The 25,475-nt window shown below is 39.2% G+C and overlaps 2 protein-coding genes across 3 annotated transcripts in view; one reads left to right on the top strand and one right to left on the bottom strand.

Moving 5' to 3' along the window:
- The first annotated feature begins 664 nt into the window (after positions 1–664).
- On the top strand, positions 665–9,555 carry LOC117943156 (alpha-1,3-galactosyltransferase 2-like). Of its 2 annotated transcripts, XM_034869113.1 has the most exons (7): positions 665–1,071; positions 3,111–3,113; positions 6,188–6,279; positions 6,406–6,495; positions 6,606–6,701; positions 7,898–8,035; positions 8,283–8,967. In XM_034869113.1, the coding sequence occupies exons 3-7, from the start codon at positions 6,275–6,277 to the stop codon at positions 8,965–8,967; spliced, it is 1,014 nt and encodes a 337-aa protein (XP_034725004.1). In that variant the 5' UTR covers positions 665–1,071; positions 3,111–3,113; positions 6,188–6,274. The 2 variants fall into 2 exon arrangements, with proteins under 2 accessions (XP_034725004.1, XP_034725003.1); XM_034869112.1 differs by lacking the exon at positions 3,111–3,113 and having other exon boundaries at positions 666–1,071; positions 8,283–9,555.
- Positions 9,556–12,403: 2,848 nt separating this feature from the next.
- The window catches only part of si:dkey-264d12.5 (coiled-coil domain-containing protein 30), a 15,842-nt gene continuing 2,770 nt past the window's right edge, over positions 12,404–25,475 (bottom strand). Inside the window, 16 exon segments of the mRNA XM_034869083.1 lie at positions 12,404–12,681; positions 12,771–12,832; positions 15,405–15,534; positions 15,678–15,814; positions 16,072–16,178; positions 16,181–16,212; positions 16,366–16,475; positions 16,695–16,761; positions 17,308–17,405; positions 17,531–17,629; positions 17,901–18,011; positions 19,007–19,122; positions 22,354–22,425; positions 23,437–23,602; positions 24,023–24,118; positions 24,229–24,440. Coding sequence (XP_034724974.1) covers positions 12,483–12,681; positions 12,771–12,832; positions 15,405–15,534; positions 15,678–15,814; positions 16,072–16,178; positions 16,181–16,212; positions 16,366–16,475; positions 16,695–16,761; positions 17,308–17,405; positions 17,531–17,629; positions 17,901–18,011; positions 19,007–19,122; positions 22,354–22,425; positions 23,437–23,602; positions 24,023–24,118; positions 24,229–24,440 — 1,814 coding nt within the window. The 3' untranslated portion in view covers positions 12,404–12,482.

Below are 25,475 nucleotides of genomic sequence, written 5' to 3'. Positions count from 1 at the left end.
TGTCACTCTTCACAAGGCTTTTGAAAGCAGTGTCTGGTTGGGGCCTCCTGTCTCATTTTAGATGTCTATGAGTTGTTTCAAACAGAGAGATTTCCCCTTTAAACCTCTCAGCTGAGGACAAAGAGCTAAAAGTCTAATACTTTGCAAAAAAAAAAGATCAGAGAGAAGATAAATTACTGCAAATCTTTGTATTTACTTCTTTTGTACCTCACTAATCTCACAACCCCTCATTTATTTATTTTGTGACACTTTGCAGGGAGAAAAACACAGGTCTTACTCAAAAGCATACTGACTTATCTTGATATGTTTTTGAGCAAAACCTGATACATGGGACTGATACCAGGACATAAGATCAGAGGCTTCCATTTAAGCATCTGGAATTTAGCGAACCTGCATGCTGTAACAGGCCCCATGTTTAGTAGCCCCCAGTATATTGTCAACTTTTCTAGGGCTGTTTTAGGCTGTCTGTGTCTGACAATGAGACTCCTGTCTACATGCAAACCATGTAGTCAAAACAATGACAAGGCAGAAAGATAGATAGTAAAATGTCTGTCTCACTTTCTACATTCATGTGAGCCACGATCAAGCGTTATCAGAAAAGATCACTCAGTGGAGCTACCAAAAAGCTTTCATCATGCTGTGCAGAGCCTTGTTGTTTCTTGTTCAAAATGTGTTTATTGTTAGGATAAAGCCTTGAGGTGTTGTCTTCGAGTGGGTTTGCGCAGGTGTGGTGACATTCAATTAGCTATAGTCTAATATGAATTGGAAATATTGTGCATCAATTAGTTGTCTTGTAGGGTAGCCTTCTTTTACCGTCAAGTGTAGTTGGATATGCACTCGAGAAACATCCGCAAAAAAAGGGAAAAGAACAAAAACCACCTGGGAAACACCCACCCCACCCACGGCCAAACAAGGCAGGGGGCAACACCGAGCACTCTTTCTTTACCTGTAAACTGACGCCAGAAAAAGAACTTTTAGATACGCCTTCTTGTTCCCTTTGTACCAGGTTGAAATTATTGGTGAATCATTTTGGACGAGTTAAGGATGTATGGGGGTGACAGAGACTCACAGGTAAGTGCGCTATCAACACCATTTTGTGTTGGCTACAATATGTTGAGAATATAGCCTAAACAATATCTCTTTGGTTTACTTTAAAGTGTTCAGCTTAATTTGAGTTTAAAGATGTGCCAACACTGCGATCATTTTTTTATGAGGATTTTAGTCTGGTTATAGGATCCCATAGCCTACATTTAGGCCAATGTAACCTACACTGGCATCATTTAACAGGAAACACATCCATTTGGCCTACTATGTTACAAGTCGCTAAAGTTAGAGACATTCACAGATTAACTCCGGGATCAAGTACTCTATGGCGAAATCTTTTTTCTAATTTTTTTTATAAACCACAAACGACGCATATTTCCTAGCACAGTAAGGTTAACAACGAGCTACGAACTCATTTTCATCCAAACGAACCGTATTCCACCTGGAGAAATAACATTGATCTGAGCAGCCAGAGGAGAGACGGCGGTGATTAGGGACCGTCTACAAATCAAAACACCAAAAAGAGATACAACAAAAATAATCATTTATTTAATGATGAAATAAGATAGGTATGTTCTCCAAAACATACCTCAAATATTACTTGTCTAATGGTAGTTCTACTACAGCACATACTTTAAAAAATACATAAATGTGTCTTATACAGAAAAAGTAAATGTAAGCATTCCCAATCATCATTTTGCCTTGAGAGCGTATGTCTTGCAGCGTAAAGTCTAGACCAGGGGTCTTCAACGTTTTTTAAACCAATGATACCCTTAACTGAAAGAAAGACGAAATAGGGACCCCCTACTACATATGGTGTATTAAATGAAGTTGCATTCAATAACACATGGAGCTGCCTAAAGCCTTAATACCCTTTTGTATAGAACTCTAAGCTATTAAAATAGCCTAACAGCTCTTGCCATGTTTTTATAAATTATGTTTTAGTGTTAAACATGCATGTGGCATAGTGAATACTTAGGATCAACTGTATCTGTGGATGGCTATCTTAGTGACTACCTTACCTATAGCCCAGTAAGCAGTGGGGATTGATATTTGCAATTAATATGTTGGATTCATGCCAAGACTTTCATTTTGGAAAAAACCAATCATTTGGAGGCCCCCTTGCCTTGACTATGAGGACCGCATGTTGAAGATCCGTGGTCCGGACCACATTGTCTTTATTCACAGTAAAACAGCATATTCAGTAGATAAAAAGTTGATGGTGGACTTACCGGTATACAATGTTGATGAATTTACTGTGTACTGTATTGCGTAATTTAATAGAGATTTGATTTATTAAGATCTCCATTAGCTGGGACCCTAGCCACAGGTATTCTTTCTGGGAGCCGTTTCAGAGAACAGCGTGTGAACCTAATCTGGTCGTTAGCAGGTTTTCTTCTAGAAACCTCAAGTTTCTTACGGTCTCCTCCATCGGACACAGTGCTCTTTCATTTCCTCATTCATTCAGTCTTTATTAGTCATCTGCATGAGTAAAAAAAAAACAGGGTTGGTTAACTGTCTTATGGAGAATGTAAAACATTTTTTTTATCAAAACATGGTATTTCCTTTTGTCAACGATCCCGCTGATGAAGAATTTGTATTACTTTGCAGGGAGTTAAACATACGTTGGGACTATAGATGCATTTTCATTTCCAGATACTAGCCAACCTATTTGAGCGGTATTGTTTTTCTTCCCAGTTTATCAGTTAGGTAACCTACATAACCTTCTCCATCCTCCTATAATGTCACCCCTCATGGACATGCTCCACATCCCAGCAGGTTCTTTTTCACATTACGTTCTTCTGCAAATTGCAGTTTTCTTTTACATGGAGATGCAGAGACTACTGGTAAAGTCATTGTATAGCAAAGCGCTGTTAGAAGGGTGAAAAAGACATTTTTTTAAACGTCTTTGTTGTGTTCCACTTGGTACAAACCAGTATGAGCCATTAAAAACAAGTTTCACAGTATTGCAGGTGAATGATGTAACCCCGTCAATACATTTCATCAGTAATATTACAGGTATTTATGATTAAATATGAAATTAATACACTATATTAGAGCTTAAGCAAGTTTTTGCTGCAGCCGCTGTGTTGCTTTTTTAACAAAATATATGTTCAAACTCGCTGTATGTGCACATGACTCTTTCCGCCGACCAGTTTCTTTCAAGTTGTTGCCGTGGTGAATCATAGTATAATTGCTGTCTTTTTATTGTGGTGGTGCACGCGCTTAACCCTGAGTGAACCTACTGAGGGTTGATTGAACCAACTTGAATCAGCTGTTCTGGAACCAAAAACTCCGTTTCCCATCTCAGGGTAAATCAACTCAGAGTTCTGGGTTAGACTCAGTTTGCTAAACCTTCTTCCAGAAACAGTCCTCTTGAGTCCGTGCAAAACCTGTGCATCTATAGCAGTGCATAATAACATTAAGCAGTCACTATAACTAAACAAAATTCAATGCATCACAGAAACAATACCACAAATAATATTGGAGAGACATAACAACATTTAACTTAACACAACACACACAAACCTAGTTTAAATTATTCATTAATCAATAGACATGACATGTATTGTTCAAACCTTTTTTTTGTTGCTATTTACTAATTTTGATTTTGATGCCTGCAATATGTTCCAACAAAGCTGGGACAGGAGTATGTTTACCACAGTGTTACATCACCTTTCCCTTTTGTCAACACTCAAAAAGCATTTGAACTGAGGACACTAATAGTTGAAGCTTTGAAGTTGGAATTATTTCCCATTCTTGTTTGATGTACAACTTCAGTTGCACAGCAGTCCGGTTTTTTTGTTGCTGCAGGCCCGTCCAGTACCGCACTCTTTTACTATAGAGCCAAACTGTTGTAACACATGCAGAATGTGGCTTGCCATTGTCTTGCTGAAACACACCCTCATACCATTATAGAAGCTGGCTTTTGACCTTTTTCGCTGATAACAATCCGGATGGTCCTTTTCCTCTTTGGCCCGGAGGACATGACATCTATGATTTCCAAAAACAATTTGAAATGTAGACTCGTCAGAGCACAGCACACTTTTCCCCTTTGCATCAGTCCATCTCAGATGAGTTTGGACCCAGAGAAGCCGGCAGCGTTTCTGCACTTTTTTTGCACTTGTAGATGTAGCAACGAACTGTCTTTTGGGAAGTGTTCCTGAGCCCATGTGGTAATATCCTTTACACAATGATGTCGGTTTTTAATGCAGTGCCACCTGAGGGATCAAAGGTCATATGCATTCAATGTTGGTTTTCGGCCTTGCCGCTTACATGCAAAGATTTCTCCGCATTCTTTGATTCTTTTGATGATATTATGGACTGTAGATTATGAAATCCCTAAATTCTTTGCAATTGTACACTGAGAAACATTGTTCTTAAACTGTTGGACTATTGTTAAACTGCTTGAAAAGTTGTTCACAAACATCTTGTCTTTGTAGTGTATACAATTCAATATAGGTTGAAAAGGAATTGCAAATCATTGTATTATGTCTTTTTATTATTATCCCAACTTCAGTGGAATTGGGCTTTGAAACCAGTTTGTTACCCATTCCAGTGCTGACCTCCAATTCCTCATTCAAGCCTTTTTCTTCCTTTTTTCTTTTTTTCCTTTCATAATTTGATCTCTAATCAAGGTATATGATTGTGTGTTGTTTGTTTGGCACATTTCCTCCTAAGTTTATTCACTTTTTTTTTTAAATGTTTAGGTGATTAGATTGGAAATGTCTTTTGGTTTCAACAAATGGAGTAGATTTGGATTTTCTGCCAATCACATCATTAAGAATATTCCACATTTTCTTACTGTCATCTTTCTCCAGATGTTTTAACTTGGTAAAATCATTTCTTAGCTTTTGGTAAACTAGCCAGTCAGATTTATAATTGGAATTATTTGCTTTTCTTTTTGCTTGTTCTCGGTACCATACAGTCATTTTATTCCTCGATCCAATCCAATCCAAAAGGATCTCACATTTCTAACAGTTCTCTTTCACAGGTACATGCAAGATGGTTGCAATATTAACCCTTCTGTCGTCCTTTGGGTCCCAGAGACCCACCTGTGTCCAGTAGTATTTTTCTGCTACCCAGGCCTCGTCCTCCTGGGTCCCAGAGACCCGTCCTGCTCTCGAACCTGTATCCCAATGGCTTCATCTCGTCCTCCAGGGTCCCTGGGACCTGATGTACGAGGCGGGAGTAGTGGAATATACATATAATCACATAAAAATAAACAAGGGTCTCCAAGACCCGAAGGGTGAGGCCACGACGGCAGTTGACATGAAATGAAGAAGGCCCCGGGGACCCTGAAGCACAACGCCCGGCTAATACAAAATGTAAATAAACTGAAGTCCCCATGACACAAAGGACAACACAAGGGTTAAGTGTCGGTGTGTGTCTGTGTGTGTTGTTTGTATTAAAGCATTTAACATTTGAGAAGTTTGACTTTTATATTGTGAAAAATAAAAATCTTTTAAGGTAACAAAGAAGTAAAGAAGTTTATAAATCCCTTAACGGTTTAGGTCCAAAATACATTTCTGATCTGCTACTACACTATGACCCCCCCAGACCTCTCAGGTCATCTGGGACAGGTCTACTTTCTGTCCCCAGAATCAGAACTAAACAGGTTGAAGCAGCTTTCAGTTTCTATGCTCCTCATATCTGGAATAAACTCCCAGAAACCTGTAGATCCGCTGCTACTCTCAGTTCTTTTAAATCAAGGCTGAAGACCTTCCTTTTTGATGCTGCCTTTCTTTAAATTAATGCTCATTTCGTTCTTATGCTGCACTGTAACTTTTATTCTGGTGTTTTATGTGTCCTAATGTTTCTATTTTGTTTTTAACTGTCTATTCATGTGTCTTATTGATTTTTAATGCTTATGACTTTTAACTGTTTGTACTTGTGTTTTATCTGTTTTAATGATTTTGTGTAAAGCACTTTGAATTGCCCTGTTGCTGAAATGAGCTATACAAATAAAGCTGCCTTGCCTTGCCTTGCCTAAAATTTTAAAATCCATAACCAAACTTATGATATATCACCTCCAATATCTAAAAATGTGAAAAGATTGCGCAGCCATACTTGGGTGTTCAGATTTGAACCACCAAGCTTGTGTGTAGAATCATTTTGAGAACCTCTCCTTCTGTTGTTTCAGAATCTTCCATGAACCTACATCCACCTTCACTTTCTTCCACAAGAGAGTTCACGGTCTGCTGAGTTTAGACGCTTGCGTTTTTCAACAATGGGGTAGCTAACATCTTCTTCTTTTTTAAAACTTTCTTGTTTTGGCTATTGTGTTATACAGTTTGGAATTTTCTGAATTAAGGTTAAGCGTTTTACTGTTTTAATTTGCCTTTTCTTTCTCTCCTGCAGACATGTTCAGAAGACAAAGAGTGTTTTGAAATGTCTGCTTTACATCCCTATTACACTCTATGCTGTCTACTTTATATCTCCGTGTTTGAGGTGAGTCTGTATTTAAATGTAGGAGACACCACATACTAGATCAATTCATAAGCCCAAATCTAAACTTTACATTATTAAAATGTGGCTGTTATTTCTGTTTTTGATATCAGACTTTTAATAGGCTACCTTCCTATGGACAAATGCTCTTTGGAAAGTGCAAAGATGCTGTCTCTGGACAACAGTGTGGACGCCAGCCTCGACCTTTGGTAAGACCATTCCTACCTAAAGTTTTGGCTGCAGCGCACATACAGTGTCGATGCTGCTGTCTGCACACCGCTCAAAACCCAACATCCAAGATTTTACTTTTTATCGTTCAATGCATTGAGAAGCCTTTTAATCACATCAATCAGAAAAGTCTTTGTCAAAAAAGATAGTATTTCAATTTAGCGTGTTTCCTTAATATCTGATGACGCATTGGGGTCATTTTTGGATATTACATATTGGACCTTTTTAAAGACTAAATGATTAATTAATTAACCTGGGCGGTAATCTGCAGGTTTATCCATAATGAAATTAATTGTTAGTAGCAGCCATCATATTTAGATTAACATAAGTCAGGTTGGCCATCATGATTTGAAAAAAAATATATAGTTACAAATAATACAAATAAATGTAACTAGTGTATTTATTAAAGGATATTACTAGCCATAAGGTCAAATATACATGGTCACAGTACTCTGACAACTAAAGTAGACAACCGAGAATACACACATTTTACTTTAGCCAAAGATTATAAATGCTTTAACTGATGCTTAGTCTTACAAACATGAAATCTATAAAGCTTGAACACTTCCTACAAACACATGCAGCAGCAGTGACCTAGAAAAGCACAACCTTCATTAGTTACTGTTACACAGTAGATTATTATTGTAGATTATTAATTTTTACAAGGGGGAAGTTTTATTTTACTGGACAAAAAGGTTCTGTCTCACCTCTTCACACAGTCAGCACAACTGGAGGCTATGTGGACTAAACTCTGACAATCATATAATTAAATACAATATTGTTTTCTCAAATTAAACCACCATCAAAACTGTGTAAATGTCTTAATAAAGATGTAAGACTCTTGAGGGTTCTCTAGGGACGGTAAATAAAGCATACTAATGTGTTTGTTTATGGTCACTGACATTTCAACACAGGGTTTTGTTGCATGAGTGCATTTTGAATGTGAGGTAGAGTCGTGCTGAAGTAAAGAATTGTTTAGAATGAGTGATTTCAGTCTAGAGGAATGTGTGAAACGAGTCTTTCCCGCAGAAACTGTTTTTTTAAATCCATGTATTCATTTTTATCATCACATTTCTACAAAAACAACCAGTGACCTATTACGTAAGATTTTACAGAGTCCTCAACAGATGACATTTGAAGATGTTGGTTTTAAACTTTCAGTCGTCTTGTTTTTTAGGTCCAGACCTGATGTGCTAACGTGTACATCTTGGAAAGCTCCCATTATCTGGGAAGGAATGTTTGACCCGGATCTTTACGATCAGATGCACAAGACTGAAGAATCCTCTGTGGCTCTTACAGTGTTTGCTGTGGGCAGGTTTGTTTGCACATCAATACTGAAATACCTGTTAGGAAAAAAACTGTCGTAAATACTGTCAAACTGACACATAAAAAAAACATTCTGATCTGGAAAAAAATGATCTTAGAGCATGTATGTTTATCTGTGATAGATATATTGCACACATTAAATGACTTTCCTCAGGAATTAGTCTGCTCATATTACTCACGTATTAAAAAGTAAAAAATAAAACATGACCTTATTATTGTCTACACTTTCACGTAAGGTACCTGGATGCTTACCTTAAGAACTTCCTGAACTCATCAGAGCATCACTTTATGTTGGGTTTGCCCGTAACGTATTACGTGTTTACGGACGTCCCAGAAAAGGTGCCAGACATCAAGCTTACTCCTCAGCGAAGCATTAAGGTTATCAAAGTAGAGAAGAGCTCCAGGTGGCAGGATATCTCTATGATGCGAATGAAGGCCATATCAGATGTCATAGAGTCGGATATTCGCCACCACTGCACGCACGTCTTCTGCTTTGACGTTGATCAGGTGTTTACTGGGCGATTTGGCTCAGAGGCTCTGGGAGATTCTGTGGCTCTGCTCCATGCCCACTACTACCACCTTCCAAAGAGGTTGTTTACCTATGATCGAAACCCAAAGTCCAAGGCATACATGCCAACTGGGGATTTCTACTACCACGCTGCCATCTTTGGAGGCTCGTGGAAGAGAGTAAAAGCGTTGACTGAGGCCTGCTACTATAGCATCATGGAGGATAAACAGAATAATGTGGAGGCTCTGTGGCACGATGAAAGCCATCTCAACAAGTACATGTGGCTTCACAAACCAAGCAGGGTGCTCTCACCAGAGTACTGCTGGGACACCAGTATCGGCTACAGGAGCGACATACAAGTCACACGACTACTGTGGGCACCAAAGCATTATGATACACTTCGCACACCTTAGTGTGTTTTAGTCTTAAGTGCAAAATCACCTCTTATATTTAATAAGTGGCATTCAAAACTTTCTGACAAACGTGACGCTCTCAGGTTCCCATGCTCCATGGCTCCTTGTTTTCTCAGGGGATTTATTTGCATATCTGCAAGTGTGGATTTCCTTTGCATAGTTGTAGTGCTGTTCTACAAAATAGCTTGTAATTCCATATTTGTGTGTTTTTAAGAATATCAAAGTGTGTATCTGCACTGGTTGATGAAAGTCACATTTTTTTGTAAGTCAGTTTGTTTCCCAATTCCTACTTTTTTGATAGTAATGCTTGAAGTAGAATAAATCATTCATCAGGTTGTTTTGCCTATGAATGTTACAAACATCATAGGCCCGTCCCACTTACCGATTCAGGAAAGTAATTTGCTGTTCTTTGTTATCTGTATCCAGTGTTATAGGCTCGTTCAAGATGAGCCTAGCATGTTAAGTGGATAGGAGCAGGCAACAATAGCAGGGGGCGGAGACAAAAAGCAGACAGTGTTCAGCCATTTCAAACAGCCCACAGTCGGTACAAGAAATCAAATCCTGTTGAATCAAAGTTCAACTTATGAATGTTATGAATTGATTCCATCGACAAATCCCGAGAGCTTGATCAATTGTAAAAGTTATTTATTTAATTTTTTGTAATTTTCATTTTGGTTTTATTTATGTAGATGTTTTTTGTAGCCTGAAATTCAATTTTATCAGGAGAGCTTTACCATTATTGGTGGGGATTGATGGTGACTGATTTTTCTAAATTTTTGTAAAAATGCAATATATCTTGTAACCTAACCTTGAAAATTATGTATGCAGTGACATTACAGAGTTTTCTGGTGAACAATTACTGTTTGTATGGGTGGCCTTCTTGGCATGTTGGGACACATTTATTGATGCATGAGTTGCTTTTCTGCAAGGACAGAATTTTGTTTTTTAAGGATTCCAAACATAATAATTTGAAAGACAAAGTAAGCAAATAAACATTTGTAAGAATCTTTCAAAGAGAAGTATAATATCCCAAAGCACCTTGCCCTAGATATGTTTATTTCATTTAAGTTATATAATGCAATAGTACATTCACGTTAAAGTCTAATGAAATTATTTGACCTCTTTGCTGCCCTGTTGCAGCCAGGTGGTCTGACTGTCAATAGCCATTCCCGAAAGTTATTTTAATTTGTTCAACAAGTTGCCCTGGCTGCACTTTAGACATGATAAAGCAACAATAATCAAGATGATTTATTTGGTTTGTGTTTCTGGTGCTGTTTATTGGATATATGGTAATAAGGCCATATTGCTTCTTTAAAATATTTAAGTTGTGGTGTAATATTGTTGTATACATGTTTGAGTGCTTATAAGACCCTAATCTGGGGGCGCGTTCCAATTGCCTAATAGTTCCCTGCAAAGTGGACTGCACAGAGTATCCAACCACGTTAAAGGAGAATTCCGTTCGATTTCAACATGTAGTTCTGTTGTTTGAAAATTTGAAGTGCTGTCAGTAGCAAGAAAAACCAAAATAATCTGTGCATTCTACACCGTGTTATCCTCCTGATAGTTAGCACCCAACAGGCTTAAACAGGGCAAGTTTTAAACGTGTCTTTAGCAACTGAACATGTTCAAAATGTCATTACAGGTGTTTACCCATGTGCAGTGATTCCTTCTGAGGGACCACAGAGAATCTGACTGCAGTATATGTGACAGAAAGGCATAAAAGTTGTGTTAATCCATATCTCTTTTTATTTTCATATTTTCCCGTGAAGTCCAAACTAGTCGATTGTCAAACTCATACAATCCAATATTGCAAGATCTATTTTTTCCACAAATAAAATATTCGCTGTTATGTCCTTAGTAATGACTGTGTAGAAACAGGCTGTAACCTGACACCACAGTTAAGCCAGCAGAGCTACAGGAGTTCAAGAGCTATTGAGCATGTGCATAGGTAACTAAGCAACAGTGGGCTCTTGAAATGTGGTGTCAAGCTGTAACCTGTACTGCACAGATGCACCAACCAGGAAGAGTTGGCAGGAGAATATGAGTGCCATTGTCCCCCGTCCACGCAGGCCAGGGTCAAGACTGTAGTCCCTCTAAAACAAGAGACTGCTTTATAGCTGTTTTAACTGTGTAAGACAAAATGTGCACAATTGCTGCTGGTGAAAATATAAGTATGTAAAGACCAACTTAGAACTAAAACTAACGTGTTTGTGTGTGTGTGTGTGTTGAAGCCTGGGAATTGTAACAGATCTTTGTGACACTCCAAAATGTCTACCATAGATAATCTTTCTTGGTCTATCTCAACTCAGAATGATTCAGTATTTCTGGCGTGCATACAGTTGCTTGACTCCAAATGCCGCTTGCCTGGTAGGCTGAACCCTTTACATGCTGCAGCAATGCTGCTTGAGTAGGCAAACAAGTCCAACCTGGCTTCATCTACTCCTCCTGCTTTTCTGGATCTGTCGTACATCATGACCACAAACTTTTTTTAAATCTTCAGGTTGCTGTCATCCATTCTTGGAGGGTAGTGGCTGAAGATTTCAGAAGCTTTGTCCAAAATACAGTATTACATGTTCACCGAGCAGTCTTCTTCCCTTTGCCATGGAAGGCTGAAAAACATCACAGCCAGTGAATGCATGAAAGAAGAAAATACTTCTGCTCTTCTCCCTTTTTGATACATTGATAGAGGTCATGTGAAGGGATCCATCTAAGGTTCATTCTATGGCCAAAAGCGAGCCACAATTGTTGCAGACCAATTCCTGAAGAACTTTGTTCTGTGCCTTCTTTGGCTCTAGATGCTGCATCGTAAAACCAAGCAGCTAACTTCAGGACCAGCTACCATCCACCTTCTTAGTGCTGATGGATCTTCAGTAAGACCTATTGCCCCCCCACTTCCCTTGATGACAGCATTGGCCTGTTCATGAGCTTGGCATGACCATTGCAGAGAACTCTCTCTCTCTCCTGGGCTAGCTGAGGGTGTTTATGTTTAGTGGTGGTTGAGTTTAGTCAGCTAAATAACTCATTGGTCATTGTGTCTCACTGGAGACTGACACTGTACATCTTGTTAATTAATCAAATAACATTTATTCAAAAGTTACATTTCAATAGTAGAAGTTATGTGATGGTAACAGTTTTTGTTCGAATGCAGAATTTCAGTAGTGTAAAATTTAAGTGATATCTTCATCTGTGAGATTGCATGGTGTTCGGTATGTGTATGTACACTATGGAACGGAATGCAGCTTGGGTCTTTTATACATTTTACACAATGTTTTAATATTGTGTATGCATGACAGTGTGAAGCTATCACTGACAAGTAGCTGAAACATCCAATCGAATTAACAGTGAGCACCATTTAAGAAATTGGTTGGAAATCTTTTGAGATTTAGCAACTGTTTATTCAGATGTCTTACTGTGTTAAACAAATACATTTGTGTAATAAATTTAAAAATAAAAATAATTTCTGTACAAAATATATACATGTTGCAGACAGACAGAAGATCTCAGGAACACATGCTTTATGAGCTGCTGAGGGCGGCCGGGGGACTTGAGTGGTTTGAGCTTCCCAGAGCGGATGTGAAATTCAGGTAGCCCATCTCTGCAGCTTGAGACAGAGGCCCAGAGATGAAACGGTGAGGGTAGTAGGTCACGGCTGTCTGCTTGCTGGGAGTATTGTCCAATAAGCCCTGAATTTCAGACTGCTCAGGCATCATTGCGCTAGGGACGGAATCACAGGTCATTTAGCGGCGTTTTTATTTTGCAAGAAAACAGGTTTTGCTCAAACTCCAAATTGGGATCAGGCTGACCTTGAAGTCTGCACAGGGAGGGATTTAAAAACCTGCATACGATTTGCTGTTTTCTTCAGTTCCTAAAAAAAAACACAAAACGTCAATTTTGGTAAAAAATGAATTGGTCTTTTGTTATTAGACTGTATTTGGCCAAGGTGAATGCGTGGCTCAGCAACAATAGTTAATCAGTTTTTGTCCAGTTTTTGTTTATAATCCAACATCTCAATCATTAGATGGATTGCCATGACATTTTAGCACGTTATCATGCTAACCTCCTGAATGCGAGTGTGTCATGACATGCTAATACTAACATTAGTTTAGAGCTAAGCCATTAGCTAATTACAGTTGCAATTAGTTACAGTTTTTAGCTATTCTAGCGGCATGGCTGTAGGAATAGCAGAATGGCAATTTTGGTTGGTTGGTCCAACTCTTTGATTCAAACTGAAATTTTCAACAACTACAGTGCTGGACGGACATTTTGTACATACATTCCTCCTGACTTTGGTGATCCCCTGACTTTTCATCTAGTGCAGGTTGCCATTTGTGGTTTTTAGTGAAACAACAGTTTGATGAATTTCCACTGAATTGCTTCACTCATTCATGTCCCCCTCAGGCACTGGTGTTGCCAGAGATTTCTTTTTGCTGTTGCTATGGGGTTGCTTAACGTTTCAGTGAGGGTGCTCTGAAATTTAGAGTTTCCCTTGATAGACCTAGCCTACACACACACACATGCACGCAAATACGCTCCCACCTTAACTTAATCTATAAGTACAAACTAACTATGCCATTGAGCCTGTTTCAAACACGTTTTCAGGGCTATAAATAAACCATCGTACTCTAAGCTGTATAACTTTGGATTCTGTGATCCATTTATTCAGTTCAATCCTAACAGCTCCAAATATTGCACTCTTCTTCTGTGTAAATACGTCACTAAGGAAATAAGGTAAAAAATGTAAGGTGTGCAACCATTGGCTGAATATTATCACCTGTGTTTGCGCCACATTTTTGTTCTGAAAATAATCGTTTTGTGTTTTTAATGTATTCATTTGTTTTCTAAATATAAATAAACAATGGAAAAAAATTAAAAAAAAAACCTAACCCTAACCCTTAAAAAAAATTTTTTACACCACTGCAATTTCTTGGGGGTGCTGGTGGGGTGATATGGGAATCCTAGGGGTAGCTAGACCAACCTCAAGCCCCTCCCTGGCACCGCCCATGCCCTTAGGATGAGTTATAATTACGTTGATTACGTAAGTACGTTGCAATACTTACAATACACCGTTGACCAAAGTGTTTTTGTTTCTCGTCTCAAGCACAGTGTGGAGATGAAAGGCACTGCACTAGAGTGGTTTAGATCATTTGTATCAGAGATAGTGTTCAAAGTTATTTTGGTTTAGTCAAAGTTTAGTTTTGGTGGCTCTACTACACTCTCAGCGCCACTGACATGTGGAGTTCCTCAGGGTTCTATTTTAGGGCCGATTCTCTTCTCCCTGTATTTGCTTCCCCTTGGTTCCATCTTAAAGAAGCATCACATCAGCTTCCACTTCTATGCAGACAACTCACGGATCTACTTGTCTATAAAAAGTAAGGGTGATAAATTATCTAAAAAGATTGCTTGATTGTTTTTATGACATAAAAGCCTAGGTGACTTTAAACGTTTTATGTTTTATTGAAAGAAAAACTGAAGTCATGATATTTAGACACTGTAGTGCTCTTGGCTCCTCCCAACTGGACCTGGGTACCCTGACACCCTATGTCAAGTCCATGGTGACTAACCTTGGTGTTAAAATGGATAGTGAGAGAAGCTGATCAATTCCGCTGTAAAAGCTAGTTTCTTTCAACTCAGGCTTCTTACTAAACTGAAGCTATTTTTATCTATCACAGATTTTGAGAGAATTATACATGCTTTTATTACAAGTTGCCTGGATTACTTTAATGCTTTATATGTAGGTTTTAACCAGGCCTCCCTCTCCAGATTACAAATAGTTCAAATGCTACCGCTCAACTCCTTACCGGCACTCGCAAACAAGATCACATTACACCTGTTCTTGAACCCTTCATTGGTCAGCTGACCAGCTTCTCCTTGTTGTCCCTAGAACGCGGATTAAAAATAGGAGAGATAGAGTGCTGTCAGTCGTGGCCACAAGGCTTTGCAATGACTTGCCACTGCATGTCAGATCATCCCCTAGCCTTCCTGTTTTTAAATCACAACTTAAGACTCACTTTTATTCATTGGCCTTTAAACCTGCTTGAGAGTTGTATTCTGCAATTTATTTTTCTAGTCTGTTATTTGTTTTAAATATTTGCTTTGTCATTCGCGTATTTATAATCATGTTAATGTCCAGCACTTTGGTCAACCTGTTTTTTTTAAATGTCCTTTAAAAATAAAGTTGGATTGGATGATGATTTCTTAACGTTTGATCTGGTCAAAATGTTTCTAATACTTTCTTGTGTGTGGACTCTTGTTAAGTCGTGTCAATCAATGCAACAATTTAGTTTTCTGGTGTCTATGAAGCATTACATTCTCAAATGGTTGCTGGCACAGCTACAAACCTTTAGCCGTGTCCCTAGTTAGAGTCTCAAGGTTAAAAGTAGCTTTGGCCAAACTACAACAGCAGAGACTCCAGCATGTAAAGATCAAGAAGACTTAACTGTGCCCGGTACCTCAGCAAAGTGGAGTGACTGCATGTTTTGCAGGCAGCGTTTCAGAACAGCTAGCTGTTTGGACATGTGAAGTATTTTGTTTCCAAGTTTCTTGTTTTCCATCTCTAGAAAATCCAACCTTGAGAACAAAACAAGAAAAAAAAAAATCCCTTCATAAAAAAATATTTTTTGTCAATGAACACACAGTTAAATGTGCAGTAATCATGTAGGACTCAACGTGTTTCATCAAGCTGTCAAGCGTTGATTGTGTAAGTTCAGCACCTGCTTTGGGACAAAGAAGCTGTAAGCTTGCTGTCTTTCTTGTTGTGCTCCTCTTCATTTAGCTGTTGTAGTAGCCTTCTCCTCTCAACAAGTAGTTTCTCATTTTCTGCAGTAATGCTTATGGTAAGCTCTTTTTCCTGGAAAAGAAAAAGTATTTGAATTCCTTCAATTCATAATCCAATTACACATAATCTCATTAATTAAAAATATATGTAATAATACTGGAATTACACCACGACTCTGCATCTCCTGTGATCTTATTACCACAGTTTAAAATTAACCATGACGACCTGTTACATTGGTATGGAATTTTAAACAAGAATGACATTCAGTTGCCCTACCTCAAACGTATTGGCTTTCTATTGTGTTACATTAGACAAAGCTGCGGTTTTACCTTTGCTACTGAATGGGAACAAAAGGACAGTTCTCGTTCTAGAGTTTTTATCTTCTTGTCACGCCATGTGGTTTCATCATCACATTTCTGTTTGACTCGACAAAGTATGCCTTGTGCTTTTCTTTCATTTCATGGTATTTACTGTAAAGTAGATGGAACAAAATGACTTTGGTGTTTGTTCATACATAGAAATCCTATTGGCTGCAATAAAAAATTACAAGATGTATAATGTGTTTTGCAGTTTTCTTGAATTTTGAAGCTTTTTAGCTGACGGCAGCACCTTGCGGCTGTTACCTCCGTTCATTGTCAAGGCATTTAAGGGTTTCACAGATCTCCTTCTTGAGCTTCTCACACTCTTGGGTTGTCAACAGAGTCTTCACCCCATTTTGATAATGAGGATACTCCTGTGGGAGAAACAACAGTTTGTAGCATGTAGTATATTATGATCCCGCTGGCACATGCAAATTATTGTATGGCATTGTTTACTATAAGCTTAACGTGGAGGGCAACAGTCGCCGCCCTTTGGTACTGGCTGACAGTTGTATGATAACTGGGAGTTGTAATATATAACTAAACCTAATCCTGTTAAATTACCAATCGCAGTATATTGAATAAGCAATTACCTTACGCAGTGTGTTTTCCTTGTTCTGAGGCAGCTGTAGTAAATCTGACTCTTTTTGCTTCCACACCCTTCAAAAACACACAGAAACCACTAACTTATGTGTTACTGAAACATTGAGAGTTGTTGAGAGTTAGAATTAGGCCCGCATAATTCGGCAAAAAATATGAATCACAATTTTTTTTTGCTTAGAATTGATATCACAATTCTCTGCCATGATTTTTTTGACCATGACAAAACAAAACAAATTGGCAGTCCCAAACATACATTTTCTTTGGCACCTATAGCACATTCAGCATCACTGCAAGCCTGTAAAGATAGAGGCTTCAATAAAAAGAAGGGAGAGCATTGCAGGGCTTGGTAGCACTTTAAAATTGTATACAGTCTATGTGTAAAACTCTCGAAAGAAAGTAGTAGCGTTTGTGATGCAGTTGGCTCGTAAAATTAAATGGGATTCAAAGTCATACCATTTTTTTTTTATTAAATCAAAGTTATTTCAAAATTAAATTGTGAACAGGGGGAATCAAGATGGCAATTTTATAACAATTAATCATGCAGGCCTAGTTGGAATGCACAAAGTAGCTGCTGGATGTTGTATTAGAGGTAGAATATCCTACGTTTGATCCTGAAGATTGTTTTCTTTGCTGCGGGTGGTAGCTACAGGGTTATCCAGGTCATTATGGGAGGTATCCAGCTGCTGCTTAAGGGAATGTTTCTGAAATGATAAAAGGCTTTGACATCATGTAATAAGAAACAAAAACCATTGCAGTCTGTTCATGAATTTGTCTATAACATATTCAGAATCTTCTCAATAATCGTTTAATATTTTAAATCACTCACTTCTGACTCCTTCTCCAAAAGGCATCTGGACTGAGCGCTGAGCTTACTTTGTAAATCCCTGCAGATGTCATTGTTCTGAATCACTTTAGTTGCCTGGGACTGGAAGCACAACAAGATCAACATTCATCAACATTAACTTCATTTCCTGCATCACGTCTGTTGACAAATGTGTTTGACAGATACCTTATAATAACACAAACGTATGAGCCTGTTAAAAATTTCTTTGCAGAGATATCCATGCACATGACAATTTAAACTGAGTTCAACCTTTGCTGTTTGACATAAAATCCAGCTCTGCATGATTTGGTGATGGTTAAAGCAGATATAATCTTGTCATGTAATGCTAAAGGATTTTCACAGTGAGACTCACTTTAGCTAACTCATTAGCCTGGCTGGCCTCAACCTGCACAGTGAGGAGCTGCTGCTGCTGCTCCTGCAGAGCGGACTGCAGCCGCTCCACCTCCCTCTGCAGAGACGCCACCTGAGAAGCATTACACAGATCAACGTAGTTACTAAATGTCTGTTAAAGCACAGGGTCGACATTCACAATGCATTTTAGAGGTTTAACTGATGGGAGTTTTATAATTTTATAACAATATACGTAGGTGATACATTTTTAATTTGCAAGTGATCCATATCTTTCAACTTGACTGCACTCAACCTAGCGTAGGATACACACACCCAAGATTTTTACTGGTGACTTGTTTGAAATTTGACACCAACCAGTTTGTGCTGTGTACTGTAGCCTACATTTAAATGGCAGCTCTCCTTTGAAATACACAATACCAATACTGATAAAGATCTGTATACCAAGAATTCACCTTAACACACCTCCCTATAAGAAACGCATGCCGATGGGGGCAATTGCATTTGTTATTTAAACAACGTGGGCGCTGGACGGTCTTCAAATAGCAAAGACACTTGCGTTGGCTTTTTGCCATTTTTACGGCCCTGACTGTTTCAGAATCAGATGTAATTAATCAAAAAGATCTAAAATGCATTAAGACGATTACACTGTTGTGACATTTTTCTGTATACCAATGGCAGGTCACTTGAGAGAAAAGAAACACAATGCAAAAACAATCAAATACAAATAAAATAAAATACAATAATGTGTCTCAGAACACGGCTGACATTTAATATACCCATTTCATTTTTAAATATTTTCTTCCTTTTTTCCACAGAGCACTTTCACCCCATGGTTAGCTACACTACATATAGATGTTCCAGCAGCTGGCTGAGCCAACGGTAAAGCCATTTGGTAAACCGCAGTCTCCACTGTTTGATGAACATCAGAGCCCTAACTGATGATGTTGTGTGTCATCCTACCAGTACTGTAAATTTAAGCTTATTCTTTTACTGAAAGTCAAAAGTCTACTGCAAAGAATGTGGAAAATTAAAAAAAAAAAATCTAATGTGATGTTATCTAACCATAATGTGTACCAATAAAATACGTTATTCCAGCAGGTATCTTACCGTCTGCTGCAGCGAGCTTTTCTCAGCATCCAGGGTGCGTACCCTGCTCCTCAAGGCTCTGATCTCAAGGTCCAGACGATCGTTCAGCTCTTTGGCCTTTCGCAATTCCACCATGTCTTTAGAAATAAAGTCAGATAATGCACTCATCGAATTATAAATAATACATGTTAAAGGATTTCAAACATTCTTGACTATGAAATGCTGGTCGATTGTGAGCATTTTAATATGCAATACTGAAAATACAACTTTGATCATTTAAGTTTTTCAATTTTTGTTTTATTTAACAAAATGTGAGTATCAGATCTCACAGTGACCGAGACGGTTCAACACAAATACAAAAGCCACAACACAAATGCAAGCACTACAACCCGAACGCTAAAAACACAACAGAAGTTTTTTTTATAGCCACAACGGAAGTGTGCGTCCATGGAGTGTCAGCTGAGAATACAAAGAACATTTCCAAATCTGTATGGACAGTTTATAAACTGCCCTCTGTTTTGTAAACTGTGTCCACTTAGTTGTAAACTGTGAGCACGGATTCACAATCCGTGTCCTCGGATTCTGTTTTTTTCTACACAGCAGTGAATGTGGACCATTCTGCTTACCTAGAAGAATCTTCTTTAGATTTAAGATTTAAGCTTTTTATTTTCAAATTTCGACAAAGTGTTGTGTTGTTGTAGCTTTGGTGATCGTGAATTTTGGTTGTGTCGTTACTACAAAGAAAGATTTGGCAGTAACGGGTTAACTTCAGTTTCAACCCAGGGTTTTCTTTATCACGACGGTGGCTAAGTTCTTACCTGTCTTAATCGCCGTGGTAACTTATGCTGAACACTTAACCTGGTCGTTAGCAGGTTATGTTGGAGACGAAAGATCAACCCGCGTAAAAGCACCGCCTACTGACCAATCAATACTTGATTGATAACAGCATCACTGTTCCTAAAAGATCCGTTGGAGCTCGGTGCGCGGTTAAAGGTTCAAACAGAGAGACCGACAATCCAGTTAACATTCCCTGATAAAGATTTAGTTTTTCAGCGGAAGGAATTACATATAGGCTATTTGTGTTTTACGATGATAAAAGTACTGATTATTTATTTAATAGGAGTCTGGTGGGTTTGGTGATGGTGATTGTGCCTTTAAATTAATAAATATGAAAACATTCAAATGTTGGCTAAGTGAGTTTAGCCTCTGGGATTTTGTATAGGCTATAGGTCGTCTTCTAGAGCAGTGCATTGCCAGTGTGCAAATTGGTTTGAATAATGGTTTTTATATTCTATATTCTATATATTTATTTGCTCTCACAATCATTTACCACTGCCAGGGTTGCAACTGATAATGTAATAGGCTAAAAAAACGACAGTTTATGGAAAGGACAACTGCAATTATGGTCAGATCTTGTGCCTAACTGATAGGGAAGTGATATTGATAAGCGTTACACATCTACAGCGTCATCTTTTTTGCCAGCTTTCCTTCTTGTTTTAGGAAGCAGTGACTGTATTGCGTTGGTTGAACTAGTTGTTAACCACCATCATGACACAGATTATGCAGGACCGCGATTGATAGGTTAGAAGCCAGGTAAATGAAAGAAATCCAGGGCATGTTAGTACAGGCCAAACGTTTAAACACACCTTCTAATCCAATTTGTTTCCTTTAATTTAATGACTTTTTACATTGTAGATTATCACTAAAGGCATCAAAACTATAAATGAACACATGTGGAATTATGTACTTTACAAAAAAGTGTGAAATAACTGAAAATTTACATTCTAGTTTCTTCAAAGTAGCCACCCTTTGCTTTTTTGATAGCGCTGCAAACCCTTGGTGTTCTCTTAGTGAGCTTCATGAGGTAGTCACCTGAAATGGTTTTCACTTCACAGGTGGGCCTTGTCAGGGTTAATTAGTGGAATTTCTTGCCTTATTAATGGAGTTAGGACCATCAGTTTTGTTGTGCAGAAGTCAGGTTGAAACACAGCCAACAACCCTATTGGACAACTGATAGAATTAAATGTATGGCAAGAACCAATCAGCTAAGTAAAGAAAAACAAGTGGCCATCATTACTTTAAGAAATGAAGGTCAGTCGGCCTGAAAAATTGCAAAATCTTTGAATGTGTTCCCAAGTACAGTGGCAAAAACCATCAAGTGCTACATTGAAACTGGCTCACATCAGGACCGCCCAAGAAAGGAAGTCACCTCTGCTGCTGAGGATAAGTTCATCCCAGTCACCAGCCTCAGAAATCGCAAATGAAGAGCAGCTCAGATTAGAGAGCAGATGAATACCACACAGAGTCCTAGTAGCAGACACATCCCCAGAACAACTTTTAAGAGGAGGCTGCGCAAATCAGGCCGTCATGGTCAAAAAGCAGCTAGGAAACCACTGGTAAGGAGAGGCAACAAGCAGAAGAGATTTGTTTGGGCCAAGACACAAACAAATGGACAGTAGACCAGTGGAAATCTGGGTTTTGGTCTGATGCGTCCAAGTTTGAGATCTTTGGTTCCAACCGCCGTGTCTTTATGCAACGGAGAATAGGTGACCGGATGGATTCTACATGACTAGTTTCCACCTAGAAGCATGGAGGAGGAGGTGTAATGGTGTGGGGGGGCTTTGCTGTTGACACTGTTAGGGATTTAATCAAAATTGAACCAGCATGGCTACCACAGCCTCCTGCAGCGACATGCGACATCCCATCCGGGTTGCGTTTAGTTGGACCATCATTTATTTTTCAACAGGACGATGACCCCAAACACACCGCCAGGCTGTGTAAGGGCTATTTGACCGAGAAAGAGAGTGATGGAGTGCTGCGCCTTTACAGTCACCGGACCTGAACCCAATTGAGATGGGTTGGGGTGAGCTGGACCGCTGAGTGAAGACAGAAGGGCCAACAAGTGCTAAGCATCTCTGGGAACTCATTCAAGACCGTTGGGAAACCATTTCAGGTGACTACCTCTTGAAGCTCATCAAGAGAATGCCAAGAGTGTGCAAAGCAGTAATCAGAGCAAAGGGTGGCTACTTTGAAGAAACAAGAATATAAGACCTGTTTTCAGTTATTTCACACTTTTTAGGTACACTTTTTAAGTACATAATTCCATATGTGTTCAATCATAGTTTTGATGCCTTCGGTGATAATCTACACTGTAAATAGTCATGAAAATAAAGAAAACACATTGAATGAGAAGGTGTGTAAAAACTTTTGGCCTGCACTGTACATGCCTCAGAGTGTTCCTTGCCTCACATCCAGTGAATGCTGTAATAGTCTCCAGCCTGTATGAACAGGGTAAGCAGGTGTGGTCTCCTTTTTGACACCCAATATAAACTCAACAACATACAGGTATGCTTTGTAAACAGACTCACCATATTTCTTCATCTTTTGTACTTCCTGTCTGAATTGCTCCACCTCCTGTTGAGCTGCCTGCAGTTCAGGCTCTGAAATACACAAACATTAAGAATAAAAACAAAGATGCTGGCATAGTTTCTTCTGCAATTTAGAGCAGTGAAAATTGGTGGTAACTTCGGTTTTAGTTCAGAGTCTGTTTGGATATTGTATGATGGTTAGAAAGAATCCCGCACACTGATCATTTACGCAAGCATTATTTATTAAGTTTTGGTCTTCGACCTTCATCCTAGGCCTTTACTACGAAGCAAGATTAGGCGTTAACGAGTTAACTCAACCCAGGTTTTTTTGTATCACAACAGTGGATCACTTGTTACCGGGTTAAATTGCCGTGGTAACATGTGCTGAACACTTAACCTGGTTGAGAGAAGGTTATGTTAGAGATGAGAGATCAACCTGTGTAAAAGCACCGCCTACTGACCAATCAATACTCGGTTGATAACGGTGTCACCGTTCCTAGAAGATTCGGTGTAGCTCGGTGCGCAGAGAGAGAGAGAGAGAGCGGGAGGCGCACTCAAAAAAGTTAAAACATTTACAGTGGGGCTCAAAGGTCTAGGCACCCTAGATAGGCTTATAGTCAATCCATTGTCATTAGTCATTATTTTTCTACACTTAATCAGAGAGGACACAGTCCATTCAAAAATGGATCATTACACTGGTTAAATTACATTGTAGCAGTCCATATGCACATGTACAGTCAACTGTTCCTGAGTAAAAACATCTATTTAACATGATATTGAGATTAAATTCATCATTAAGGCCTTTTGGCGATGGTGTATAGTTGGATATTTACTTTGCAGACACTTAGAAACTTAACATAACTTCTGAATGCTCCTAATATACAGTATTTATTGCGGTTCTGCTGAAAGTTTGTGATGTTTTCTTTTCTAGGAGTGATGGCAACCTTGATTCATTGAAATATGATTTCCTGAAAAATAGAGGCAATGTTGACATAGTGGTGATTGTTTACTGTGTAATCACCGTGAGAAATCTCTTTGAGAATGACACAGTCTGCTTGCAAGTAGGTAATTGATTTCTCTCACCATAAGCTCTTTGAGTCAAATAAGCAGACTCCAACTCATCAGTCAAATGCCGAATCTCATTGTGGGCCATGGCCAGCCGGCGGGAGCCCTCCTCCAGATCCCGCTCCAGGCGGGAACATTTCCTCTCCATGCTGCTTGCCTGGCCAGCCAAATGCCTGGCCTCAGCCTAAAGACAGAGGGAACGAGCAAACTGACCATATGACCTAAGTTTAATTTGATAACCCTATTTTGAAGAGAACCCCGAAGCATAAAAACAAGAGACCTTGAGGAGTGCACTGGATCAAGATGCATCAGTAGTGTAGTATCTTGAATTTCTCCTGACATGCAAGGTTCCCTAGCTTGAGCTGGTAACAAAGCCTAATAACACTGGAACAAAAAAAAGTTGTTAATGTTTATGCTGATACTGCTAAAACGGACGTTTTGCACCATGCAAAAAAAACACTCATATTCAAGCGTGCACTCTAGGATACACAAAAAAGAAGTAGGCGTGGCTTATAGTTCCAGATTTTGTAACTGACCTGAGTGCAGTACTTAGTGTTTTGTTAGTATGCTATTCAGGAACATTACTCTAGATAAAATGGCATACAGGAATAAATGTATGCTTGCGCTGGGAAGCTTTGTGGAGTCCAAAGAGTCTCTTCCATGGGCTCTGGCTGTGATGTGCTGCCCCCTTGTGGGAAGACTGTGAAGTAACATTAGATCACATATTAATAGAGTAAGTTCTTTTCCAGAGAGAAATGTATCTGTACTTCATGACCTTTTAAGAATTGACAAAAAGGTTCGTCCTCTAACCTGGTGTGCACACGTGTTCAGTGCCTGAGCTTCAGACCCCAGTGGGCTGGGTGTGTTTCCATCATCCGTCAGATTGTTAGGATTCTCAATCATCTCAAGTAAAGAGGCTCTCTCCACCAGGAGATAGGCCACCTGTTCACTGGGGCTGCTGTGAATCAACTCTGTGAGACCCTGCTGGTACAGCATCTTAGCCACCTCGCTTATCTGGGCATCTATCACAACAGAGAATGATGACAGAGTAGGATTTCTAATTTCTGTGGACTGGGGGTGTCTGGGGTCTTGTCTCAAGAAGGCAGTCAGTTTAAGTCAGCTTTGCCAACATGTCTTGTGTTCTTCAAGGATAAAGACTAAAACTGGTTGGTCTGACAAAACAGGACGTTTTGTCAATTCTTCCTTTCTGCTACATTCCCTCTTCCCCAGGCCCCTGTATTGTCAATCCCCATCCATCCACCAGACCTTCCCACCTGTCCCAGCCACCTCACTCTCTCATTCACCTGTTCCCACTTTCCATCATTAGCCCTGCAACATATAACTACCCCATTTCCACTCATTTTCTGCCAGATTGTCAATGTTGTGACTTGCTGTCGCTTTCCAACTCCTTGCCCTGCAACACGTTTCCTGTTACCTGGAACGTAACTCTATATATGTGCCTGTCTGCCTGCACCCTTTTACATTGCCCCATTCCCGTTACCTGTGGACTCTCAGTTACTTCTGTTCAGACTTTCTAGCATGCCAGTATGCTTATGTACATTAATTGTATCCAAAAAATCCCATACCTGTCCCTGTCTACCATAGTGTCTGCTTTTTCCTATTCCTTGTTGCCTCTTCCTCGCCCGCTGTGACAGTTGGTTTGGTAAATGTGGCCTACATCCAGTTAACCGCTCCACCTTCATTAAAGAGCAACACACAGCCACTTCCCTGGGCTTTACTATGAAACCATCCGGGACACAGTGGATGGGAGAGTCCCAACGGGGCTCACTTTAAGAATGACATGTCTTAGAAAATTATACATCAAGATAGGACAGCTAACATCAATCATAACAAAAACGTCCCTGCAATATATTCTTTAAATACGTAATCTATTGGGAGTGGGGGGGATATACAACAGTTTTAAAAGACTTTGTCATAGTGCAGGTAAAGATCCAGAAGATAAAATGTTGTCACTACTTCTTGTTGTGGGTTAGGGTTTTTGTTTGGGGTTATTTTCCCGTTTAGCCTTCCCTGTGTTTTTGTCCCAGTTTTCTCCG

Source organism: Etheostoma cragini, chromosome 4 (assembly GCF_013103735.1).
Source record: "Etheostoma cragini isolate CJK2018 chromosome 4, CSU_Ecrag_1.0, whole genome shotgun sequence".
Taxonomy (NCBI): Eukaryota; Metazoa; Chordata; class Actinopteri; order Perciformes; family Percidae; genus Etheostoma; species Etheostoma cragini.
This window is presented reverse-complemented; position numbering and strand designations above follow the sequence as displayed.

Coding starts and splice junctions, on each gene's coding strand:
- LOC117943156 (XM_034869112.1), top strand. Junction 6,702..7,897: donor GACGCCAGCCTCGACCTTTG/GTAAGACCATTC, acceptor CTTGTTTTTTAG/GTCCAGACCTGATGTGCTAA. Junction 8,036..8,282: donor ACAGTGTTTGCTGTGGGCAG/GTTTGTTTGCAC, acceptor CTTTCACGTAAG/GTACCTGGATGCTTACCTTA.